The sequence below is a fragment of the Pteropus vampyrus genome, unplaced genomic scaffold, assembly GCF_000151845.1.
Source record: "Pteropus vampyrus isolate Shadow unplaced genomic scaffold, Pvam_2.0 Scaffold7, whole genome shotgun sequence".
Classification (NCBI taxonomy): domain Eukaryota; kingdom Metazoa; phylum Chordata; class Mammalia; order Chiroptera; family Pteropodidae; genus Pteropus; species Pteropus vampyrus.
The window spans coordinates 12,442,716-12,454,718 of NW_011888788.1; the positions used below are offsets into that span (position 1 = coordinate 12,442,716).

Consider the following 12,003-nt stretch of genomic DNA (forward strand, 5'->3'; position numbering starts at 1 on the left):
GACTTGTGGGGTACTGGCTGCCCTGAATGCGATGTTGAACTGGGCAGCCAGAACCCAGGGAAGGGCCAAACCAGAGACCGCTGCCCTGAGAGCGGGCATGGGGGCGGGGAGTGGGGTGAGGGGGTAGGTGCACCTGTAAAACTATATAGTATTTGGAAAGCTGAAAAACATCTTGTGTGGGGTAAAGCCACGCAAAGTCGTGGTGGGGAAATGAATCACTGCCGTCCCCATCCCCTCACTCCACCGCCCCAAGATTCGTTTCCCCGCCCCCTCCCTCCCCCCACAGTGTTCTCACAAGCCCCCACTCCCTCGCCGTCTCCCATTTCCTCTTCCCGCCCCTTCTCTCTGGCTGCCAGGTGTACGCATGCGTAGAGAGGTTCCCAGTTGCAGCCGCAGGGTATCGATCTATTCCGGCTCGGCTTTTCGACTTCTCGGCGCTCGATTGAGGCTCGTTGTAGCGTTACTTCCGCTTTCTGGCTGCGTTTCCGCCTTTCGGTTCTTACGGTTCACGCCGCCGGCCTCAGGTGAGTTTGAGCGAATTCTCCCTCGCTGTCTCGGTTATCCCAGCTGCCGGTTGCCGCAGTACCCAGTGCTGCCCTGTAGCAGTCGGGAGTGGACGAAGCGGGATGGGAACGGGACGCATCCCGCCCAGGGTTCGCAGAAGGCTCTGCTAGTGGGCCAGGGAGGGTTGGAGACTGCCGCGCTAATCCAGCAAGGCCCCCGAATTTAAGAGCCTTGTCTGCAGTGGGCTGGGTTGGGACGGGGTCACGTGGCTGCGTACTTGGACTTGGGGGCTGGAGCCTTGGGCGAATGTGCCTGTGTCTGGAGAGTAGGTAGGCTCTCGCGTACGGAGTGAAGGATAATTAATGTCCCTTCGCTTATGTTAATTTACAGCTCCTTGTGCGCTTTCAAGTTCCTTCTAGATTAGAGGCCCTCTTTTGGATTGGGAGGCTTCTCCCGCTACCCCCGTACTGGCCCAGGCCACTATCAAACCTCGCACAAGTTATTGCTGGAGTCTCCCCTCTGATCTCTCTGCCTTCAGTTAGACCTCTCTATCACTTCCCTCTAGTCGTCTTGGCTACTCCAGTCCTCCAGGTTTCAGTTTAGGGAGAGTCGCCGGTCTCTGAGAAGCATTACTTTTCATCTTTTATCCGCACAAGTACAGTCCCTGTCTATAGGCTCTTCCATTGTCAATAGTCCTGTGCTGTTTACGTACGAGTGTAATTATTTGTGAAGTTAAGGAATATGTGGGGGCATCCAAGGAAATAAAGCAAGGTCAGAATTTGCAACTGAAAACATTGTAAAAAATGAAATAGGTGAGAGCGAAAGAAAAGTGCAAGAGACCAGAAGACACAGGCTGAATTCCCAGGCCTGCTGCTTATTACCTATGTGACCTTAGGCAAGTCCCTTAACCTTTAATAACAGCACTTTTAAGTACTCACTGCCCATGCAAGAACTGCTGAAACTTCATCCCACTTAGTCTTCTGAGTTCTATTGGGTACATGTGGGAACCTGAGAGATTAAGAAACTTGCCCTCAGTCAAGCAGCTAGTAAGAAGTATAGACAGGATTTGATTTTAGGTCTGGCTGGTAGTAGAATCTGAGCGCTTAACCATTTTGCAGTACTGCTTTCTCTGAGCTCCATTCTTTCAGGCTGGTCAGAGGGAACTTTGGAGTCAGGACAGTTAGTGGTGGTGTGTTTAAAAAGTAATAGACATGAAAATGCTTTGTAAGTCAACTTTATTCATGTTCTAACTTAATGATTTTTACTGGGTGTACATTTGCTAAGTTTCTTTTTTGTTTTTCTTTAAATCTCAAATTTTTAACTGCTTAAAAAAAAAGAAAAGACTCCTTTAGGCAGATAGAAAAATAATTTCACTTGGCATAAATGAATATGTGTAAATGAACAAGTATAAAAATAAATGTATTGAGTAAAATACTGTTATTAAAATCTGGCTGGGTACTAGTGCTCCACCAGGTTTTGAGCATGAGAACTGTTCTTTTTGTTTAAAAAGGAGGGCTAGCAAAGTTTTGGAGAGGTTTTAAAGACTGCTGCCAAAGTGATATTTTCTGACACTTGGGATTGAAAGAGAAATTAATAACCCTTGTGTTGTGCCCTGATGCCACACTAAATATGAGTTAATCTTCTCTGTTCACAACAGTATTTTCTATCTCTTTAGGCTATTTGAACAGTTTAGCCCAAAACATGGATATCAGACCAAATCATACAATTTATATCAACAATATGAATGACAAAATTAAAAAAGAAGGTAAGTGCTTTTTAAAAATCTTTGTTAACAACCAAAATTTGTTTAATGACTACTGACTTAAAAGTTGTACTGCTTCAAAAGTTCTCATCTAGTCATCTTTCTCAGTGTCTGAAATAATGGTTTATCCCTTTTGGGGTAAGGATTTTAGGGTTTTTAAAAAATAAAAAATAGGTATGGCTGAAAATGTGTTGAATATGTTTTTAGTCATAGATAAAATGGTTTCAAATAACTTTAAATTAGATAAGCAATAGGAATAGTATGACGTTATTAAAATGTGCAACTTTGTATAAATAAAAAAGTGAATGGTGGGGGGTTCTCAATGCAGGGTTGTTTTATGAACGATTTTGTCTTCGTTTCATTCATAAATAACTTGTTTCCTATTCGATTTTGCACAGAATTGAAGAGATCCCTCTATGCGCTATTTTCTCAGTTTGGCCATGTGGTAGATATTGTAGCTTTAAAGACCATGAAGATGAGAGGACAAGCCTTTGTTATATTTAAAGAACTGGGCTCATCCACGAATGCTTTGAGACAGTTGCAAGGATTTCCATTTTATGGTAAACCAATGGTAAGTTGATCTTATTATTTTGGCTTTAATCTCTATTAATGGTATAATAGATTTGTAAATATACACTTCAAACTATGGCCATTGCTTTCTGCTTTTAATTATGTGTTAGAGGGAGTTTGAGTTTATTTTATTTATTTTTATAGAAACAGTAGTAAGGTTTATAATTCACTTCTTCATTTGTGACAGTTCAAATGGACAAAAAAATTCATTGAGATGTAGACTATTTTTTTTAAATTGACGGTGGTATAGTCAATAGTCTCATCTCAAAAGAATAAATTAATAATGTCCTAAACTTGTAAAACAACACACAACAAAAACCACGGGTCAAAGAGGAAGTTCAGTCTGAAGTTTTAGAAAATTCCTTAGTGAAATGATACATGTCAGAAGCTATGCTGTCTAGATAAAGCAGTGATGTAAAGAAGGTTAATAGATTCAAATTCAGAGGTTATATTAATGGATAACAATGAATGGAAATAAAATAACTATACATGGAAAGCTTATGTCAGGAATGACATAATAAGATTCACATTTTGCCGTTGGACAAAAATTTTCTTATGGAAGGGCCAGAAGGAAGTAGGGAACTAAAGTAATTAGGAGGCTATAGGTCTAAGTCAGAGATGGTACAGGATTACATCAGGGTGGAGACAGAGTGTAGAACAAGGGGTTTTACATGTGTGAATGAGTATACAGTACCTTGGGTTTGGATTCCAAAGTGCTTTTCTTCTGGAACTGGAATATAATAGCACGGGGTATTGGGGAAAGAGCCAATAAACCTGTAAAATGTAAGCAGATTAGATGTTCTTTGGTCTAATTCAGAGGTCAGCAAAACCTATAAAGGACCAAATAATAAATATTTTAGGCTTCATGGGCCATACATAGTTTCTGTTGAATATTTTGTGTTTAAGAAAGTTCTTCCCTCATAGCCCATACAAAAACAGACCATGGGCTGGATTTGGCCCATAGTCTGTAGTACAGACCACTGGTCTAATCCCTTTAAAAATTAAGAATCAGGCACAGAAAGGAATTGTTTTTCAGATTACCTTAATGTAACCACTGGCAGCATCAGGACTTGAAAGCTAATTTCCTAATATTTAATATTGCGATTTTTTTTTTTTTCTAAACTAGGACTCAGCACACTATCTGTAAAGGGCCAGATAGTAAATATTTTAGGCTTTGTGGGACAGCTGATATCTTGCAACTATTTAATTCTTTTTTAGTGGGAAGATCAGCCATAGATGGCATGCACATGTGTGGGTGTAGCTTTGTCTCCCAAAGACCTAATTTACAAAAACAGGTAGTGTTGGCTGTAGTCTGTAGTTTGCAGATCTGTACTACACTGTTTAATTCAGGACTGAGAACTTTCTTTCAGTGGAGAAAGTTTTCTTCTCATCGTGTCTCCAACTCTTTTTCCATCCCTTCCCACGTGATTGGGCACCATCTGTGTAGAAAGGTCCATCCCAGAAAACCATGGGATTGTGCCGTCGTACCCTGATTTTCAGTAAACTGGCATTTCTTGAAACCAGCTTGTCTTTCTTGGTATTATGAAGGAGCAGTTTCTTCCTTCAGGAGGGTCTTAGGGCTGTTTTGCTGAGTTAAGATGACAAGTGTGCCTATTACTCAGATACGGGAAAGCGAAAATTATTTGCTATGGCTGTCCTGTCTCTGGCTTCACCTTGCCAGCTAATTATTTTAGATGGATGGAGAAAGTCCATTATACTGATTTTATATTAAAGGTTATTTTAGAAGGTCTATTTCTCTGCCTTCAGGAAGGTAGCAGATATCTGTCAAATCTCTGGTATCCTGGAAGAGGGAGATGAGCCATCTGGTTTGTACTTACTTAGGTGCTGATAGTTGTTCTTCTCTTTTAACTTCAGCATACCAAATCAGAAGTGAAAAAAAATATGCTATAATTTAGAACTCAGAACAAAATTATTTTCTGTGATTCAAGGACATGTAGTTATTTAATGCCAAAAATACCTCAGTGAAATAGAACCATCTTCTGAAGGACTTCTATCATGAAACCTTTGGCTTAAATGTAAATCTTGCCCCTTCTCTAAGCTTTGGGTAGACTTTGATCTCTTACCAGTATTTAGACTAGAATTTTTAAACACCGGCACTTTTAACATGTTCAATTGAGTAATTGTTTGGTTGTAAGAGGCTGTCTTGTTCATTGTAGAGATTTTAACACCCTGGCCTCTGCCCACTACATGCTTGTAGCATGCCAACCAGCAGTGTCTCCAGTCAACAGTGCCACCTGTCCCCTGGTGGGCAAAATCGCCTGTGGTTGAGAAGTACTAATCTAGACTAGCCAGCTAAGAGCGATGGCTGAGGTCAGAGATCTTTAGAGGTTATTGTTAAAAGGACATAACACAAGGTCACTCAGGATTTGTTCAGGTCAGAAAGAAGGGTGAAGGCCCAGGGGATTTGAGATGGAATCCTTGGGACCAAGTCAGTCTTAAGCTACATCTTTGTCAGCCTACATCTTTGGTTAGATGATGATGCCTAAGACTAGCAGAGTTGCTTGCAGGGATAATTACACTAAAAGCTCCTCTAGCACAGCAGCCCAGGCCAGCCAGGGAACGTCATGGGTACTGTAGTGGAACTGTGGTGAAAAGGTGTAGTGGTAGGCCTCTTCCTCTCCCATTTCCCCAGTATATTCCTCTCTAGTTGAAATAAAAGGAAAGAAAAAGTACCCTGCTTTCAAACCCACACCATTTTAAAATGTCACTTGTTCCCATCAGATTGAGATCAAATTCTTGCTATACAAGACAATTTTAAGTAGTAACTTACAGGATTGTTGTGTTTTGATGTGATTAGAGATGGAGTTTCAGCTCTTTTGGTTCTAAGGAAGAAACATTTCCTTGAAATGGAAATTGTGGTTTGCACATTGTAGATAACAATGTACCTCATAGAAAACATTTTGGGATAGTTAATTGTGTTGATCTCAGCTCTGTGATAATGCTTTCGGCCAGAACTATGCTACTCAGAGTGTGGCACCCATACCACTAGTATCAACACCACCTTTGTACTTATTAGAAGTGCAGAATCTCAGACTTCAACCTGACCTACTGCATTGGAACCTCCCCCTTGACAAGATTTCCAGGTGATTGGAGCGCACATTTTAGTTTATGAAATGCTGTCCTGGACCAGTGTTTTTCAGCGCTTGCCTGTATTCTCACTTGTGCATGCTGTTCCTACTAACTGTGGCCCAGAAAGAATGAGCAGGTGGCTTGGTTGCACAAGTTTGATGCCATCCTTTTGTTTCCTTTTAAAGCATTTTAAGGTTAAGTTGATGCCACTATTGGTCATTTCATTTAAAAGTCATTAATAATCTTTGGTGCTTTAACTTTGGAAGTAACAAATTTCAAACAACACATTTCACAGCTGATTGATATAGCTTGTGCCTTCTACTGAGAGTCCCTGCTAAGGGATAGGCATCTTTCCAAAGCAGTTTTCTCTGTTTTATAAATGGAGAGAAGCAGTGGTATAGATATTTTACAGTCCTATTTTTCTCATATGAAAATCTATGGTTTTTCTCTAACAAACACATTTGAATCTAACTTCGTCTAGGTTGTGAATCATAGGCTACAATTTATTTTCATTTGGCACTCAGTATATTTGACAGGTTTTCTTAGGGGTGGGTTTTAAATACCTTGTAGTGTATTTGAGTAATGGAATTTGTAATATTAATGAGTGGTGTAAACAGCCTTCGGCATAACGAAAAGTAACTTGTTTTCAAATAATTAAAACAGCGAATCCAGTATGCAAAAACAGATTCTGATATAATATCTAAAATGCGTGGTACTTTTGCTGACAAAGAAAAGAAAAAGGAAAAGAAAAAAGCTAAAACTGTGGAACAAACAGCAATGACTGCAAATAAAAAGCCTGGTCAGGTAAGATGGACAAAAGTTCGTATTTTTTTGGTGTTAAAAGTTTGATAGGATGTCTGTCTTTCACCTGAGGCATGATCTTTGAGGCTCATGAGTGCATTTGTATGTATATGTGTTTAAAAGGTGGATTTTTAAGAAGCTGGCCTGATTGAGTTCTAAAATTTCAATATTTATGTTTAAGCAACAGATTAAAAGGGAAGCATTTACATATGCACATTTATATTTAACGAGTTTTACTTACATTTGTATGACATTTTGTTCATCATTCACAGAATATGTTAATATCTGTTAGCTTATTTCTCAAGTTTTGCTGCCTATAAATAGTACTATAGATATTATCTTTAATTATAAGTACTCCACTCAAGCTGTTTGGACAATTAAGAAATTCAAAATTTAATTAAAAATACCAGATAAAAGTGAAATTATCATCCAAAAAGTAGTTACTTTTTGATTAAAAGTGATTAGAAATCAGTTTCACAAAGTATAATGCTCAATGTTTTTTTCTAACTGTTAAAAAAAAAAAAGGTAAGAAAAACCGCTCCTTGGTTTTCTTCTATTTACTTACGTCATTATTTTATTTTACTTTATTTATTTATTTTTTTTCTTCTTCATAATTTTAAAGCTTAGAGGTTAAATTTTATGATACAGTTTAAAATTTAGGGCTGGACCTTTCGGAAATATTTGACAAACTAAATATATGAATGTTTGAGTCACCTAAGATGTAAATTTTTTTAATTAAATGGAATAAGAAATCTGTTTAATGTTATTTTTATACAGTAATTATAAATACAAACACATGCTGCCTTTTTAAAGGGATTGGAAATTTTAATTATTTCTCTATTTCTTTTGTTTAGGGAACACCAAATTCAGCTAATACCCAAGGAAATGTAACACCAAATCCTCAGGTAGTATTTTTTTCCATGTGTTGATATTTTAAAATAAAACTAAAGCAATAGCAGTAATATACAACAACCTGCATGTCTCCAAAAACTGAAAATAATTCCATCTGTAAGATAAAACATTAAATTATATAACACTTTAATGTAGAAACTCACTCAAAACATTTTAATTTTCTGAAGAAGGGAGAAAACCAAACCTGACTTTATTTCTTACTTCCCATAATGAATCTATGAGGGAATTAGAATGACAGATTTTAAACTATGAGGGCTGGGAGCAAATGTTTTTGTTTTCCTTACAGTACACAGTGCTTCCTTAGCCCAGGGCTTTACAGACACAGCTTAGGATAAGGAGTACAGGTAACGGACTTGTACTCCTGGTTTCCTACTTGCTTCCTTGGATACAGGGGTCTGACAAGATTCTTTTTTTAAAAAATTTTTTTATGATGACATTGGTTAACGAAATCCAATAAGTTTCAGCTATACACTTTAACAGTCAGGTATATATATATATTTACACTGTGTATTCACCTCCCATAGTTAGATTTCTTTCTGTCACATATTTGACCCCCTTTACCAGAGAATTCCTTGCATCACCAAGGTTTTGCTCCTTTTAAGTTGTTTACATTTTCTTATATTATTTACTTACCTTCTTTAAACTCTTTTAACAATGATAGTCCAGTTCACAAATGCCAGCACTTACTTCTATAAGCCTTAAGTTCACTTAAGTTATTCTTTGTACTTCATCTTATCTCCCTCTCCCCTCCCCCAACATGAAATTAGCCTGAAGACAGAGTGCCTTTTTCTTATGTACAGGATAATGTCCCTATAGATCCCCATAACCTCAGGGTGGGGTATCAAATAATTAGTTTAATATCTAATAACTACTTTTTTCTACTTATTTGTGTGTAACTAGATTCTATGTATATCTCATTTACTTGCAAAATACATTAGAAGTCACCAAGTAGTGGCTCTAAATTTTCTTAAATGCTGGGATGTAGTAAACAATAACATATAGAAATGAATATCAGTATTATTACTTGGGTAAACAGCTAAGGGGGTGGGGTGACATTGCTGCCTTCTCTAGCTTTATTAGGATCTTGTAATTATGTAATCTAGATGACAAAATCCTCCGTTTAAATGCTTGAAACTTAAATATTATTTTAAGTACTGTTAAATACTTAAAAACTGATAAGATGTATGATCTTCCAAATTTTATTAAGTGACTTGAATGTCTGCTTTGCTTAGTTACTATTAGATTTATATTATTTCTCTGCTGTCATTGGTTTTCAGCTTTAGTGTTTTGATGCAGTAAGATTTTATAAGCCTTAGTAAACTGTGGGATGTAGCTCTCTCAAGTTTAGATTTTAATATGAGACAAATGGTTTATAATACTTTTTGTACTTATAAGCTAACGTTGCCTTTTTTCTTTTCAATAGGTCCCTGATTACCCTCCAAACTATATTTTATTCCTTAATAATTTACCAGAAGAGACTAATGAGATGATGTTATCTATGCTGTTTAATCAGTAAGTTTTTTTTTTGTTGTTTTTTTAAAAATAAACTAGTCTGTTCCAGGAACCTCCTAATAGGACAAATAGCACTTCCATGGGTTGAATTGATTTGTGTATCACACAGCAGTAATTCCTTACAGGTTCATTGATTTGGTCTGGGATTAATCATGAATTGAAGCCAATCTGCAGATTTAGCAAATAAGCAGCTAAATTACTTCTAATGTTTGAATTATTAATTATAATTGATGAGTAAAACAGGAAACGGAGCTTTGATATAATGACAAAAATATAATTAGCTTGTGTTATTCCTGCAGTTCTTTCATGGTATTAATTATAATTTAATTATAATGGTATTCGTTATATTTTAGGCTCTTTCATGCTATTCAGGATTCTTGGTAGGATATACTTTTCCTGGACCAAAATCAGAAAAGTACATAACAGACTAAAACACAGAATAGACACTTATGTTTTTGATGTCATTTATATATTTACAAGATATAGTTTACATATATGTAAATTGTTTACATATATAGAAATAGTTTTTCTTCTTTACAGGTTCCCTGGTTTCAAGGAAGTACGTTTGGTACCTGGGAGGCATGACATTGCATTTGTTGAATTTGAAAATGATGGACAGGCTGGAGCTGCCAGGGATGCTTTACAAGGATTTAAGATCACACCATCCCATGCCATGAAGATCACCTATGCCAAGAAATAACTTTTGGGATAGTTGTCTTTAAAGGACTTGGTGTTATTTAAAGTGTTTGTTTCGATAACATTTTGTCAGGCCATTTTAATAGTTGGGAGTGGGAGGAAGTGAAAGTGAAATTTTTATGTAGGTTTTAAAAAATTACCTAGTCTTCCGTTAGCCTTAGCAAACTATGAAATATGAAGGCCTTAATTTTGTACAGTAAACTTTTATTTGTATTCTATACATAATATTTCATTTATTGGCCCAATGTCCAATCATCTTAAGGTGTATAAAACTATACATCTTAAGGTGTATAAAACTATACGAGAAAATGCTTTTCTAGTATTTTGGAGCAGCTAATGGTAGAGAAACATGGAAACGTTTTAATAAAAACAAAGAATTAGATCAAGTTCTTGATTAGATTTTCTGTAGTTATTTTTATGCATATGAACTGCCATCTGCAGTTCTTTTTTTTTTTTTTTTAATAAGTCTCATACTAGTGGTAAAAATGATCGTCCTAAGTGTAGGAAGAAAATTGAGACCTGGGCGATATCTAAATTTAATCTTCATATTCAAATAAATGAGCATAGTATTTTGCTGGTAGTAGACATTTCTCATATTTTTTTCATTTAGTGTTTAATTGAGTAAACATTTAGGAGTAACTGTACTTACTGGGAAAACAGGGAATGCTGTCTTCAAACTTCACATTTTATGTTCTTACCTTCTTGGGGCAGAATTATTCCTAAGGAATACCTGCATGGTTATCTAACCTCTTTACTGAAAGACCTCCAAGGGAAAAGTTTTACAATCTACAATATTTAAGACAAGTCAGCTGAATTACAGAGGGTTGCCAATCCTGATATTGCTACCTTTTTGCAATTCTTAAACACCAGTGTTCAGATATTTTCAAAGCTCATTTTCTTTACCATTTGATTTATACCTAAGGCTATTGATTCAGTCCCCTGCTAATAAAACTATGGATATCTTTAAAAGTGGACAGTTTTTTTGCATGGATAGTATGTACTAAAGTGACATATTGATCATTTTCATACTCCTGTTTTAACATTTCCTTGTACAAAACTTGTGCTTATCACTTGGAATTTTTATTGTATATTTATGGACAGACTACTTTTAGACTTAACATAGATTATTATTATATCACTTGTGCATACGTGTGGAGGAAAAAGCAAAATTTTATTCTTAAAACTGCCACATTCAGAGTCTGACTCTTATGAATAACATTTTTAACCTAGTTGTCAAGTTCATGTACTTTTGTAAAATTTAACAGTGAATTACTAGAAAAAAGGCCATGTCCTTGGATGGTACAGCAATGTCAGTTGCTATTAAATTTTCTAACTGCTTATACTCTCAGTGGCTGTTCTCAGCTTGTCTCAACAAAATATTTCACAGACTGGCCCCCTTTGCATGGCTAAATGAAAGGAAGTAGAAAGGTCATGGTGTGGCTGGAGTGGGATGAGAGGAAGGATCAGGGAGGGTAGGAGGAGCGGATTGTTTTGGCCTTTTTAAGGACTTGCTTATAATCTGAAATGAGGAACTATTAGATGATTTGTAAAACTGAGTTGCTTATGTACAGTAAAATTCACCCATTTTAGTGTTCAAATTAATGAGCTTTGGCAGTTGGATATAGTCACACAATAATCATAATCGAGATGTAGAGCATTCCATCACTCCTCAGACCTGCCTTTGTGCCCCTTTGTAGTCAGTCTTCTCCCTATCCCCAGCCTTAGGCAACCACTGATTGGCTTTCTGTCATTACAGTTGTGTCCTGTCTAGAATGCTTTGAGGTTCATCTCTATTGCATGCACCAGCAGTTTGTTCTGTCAGTGGATGGGCATTTGGGTTCTTTCCAGCTTGCGGCTGTTAAAGATAAAGTGGCTAGGAACATTCACATATAAGACTATGTGGGTATATGTTCTGTTAGAAGATTTTGAGCAGAGGAATGACATCTGATTTACTTTTGGAAGTTTTTTATTGGTAATATTTACAATTGATAGCAAAATTTCAGAAATAGTACATAGAGCTCCCAAAATGTTTCTGAACCATTTCAGAGTGTTGACCTGATTCTTCATTACCCTTTAATACTTTAGTGTGTATTTCTCACATAATTACAATATGACCAGCAAAATTAGGAAATAACATTAATCCAATATTTTCCAAT

The 12,003-nt window shown here is 36.6% G+C and overlaps 1 protein-coding gene across 2 annotated transcripts; it reads left to right on the forward strand.

Annotated features, from left to right (window-relative positions):
• Positions 1–336: 336 nt before the first annotated feature.
• SNRPB2 (small nuclear ribonucleoprotein polypeptide B2) lies at positions 337–11,189 on the forward strand. 2 transcript variants are annotated; one of them, XM_011370394.2, is made up of 7 exons: positions 337–524; positions 2,180–2,269; positions 2,665–2,837; positions 6,590–6,730; positions 7,582–7,632; positions 9,063–9,151; positions 9,692–11,189. In XM_011370394.2, exons 1-7 carry the CDS (start codon positions 365–367, stop codon positions 9,849–9,851), a joined length of 864 nt encoding a protein of 287 aa, XP_011368696.2. In that variant the 5' UTR covers positions 337–364; the 3' UTR covers positions 9,852–11,189. The 2 variants fall into 2 exon arrangements, with proteins under 2 accessions (XP_011368696.2, XP_023393256.1); XM_023537488.1 differs by lacking the exon at positions 337–524 and adding an exon at positions 809–833.
• Positions 11,190–12,003: the final 814 nt, after the last annotated feature.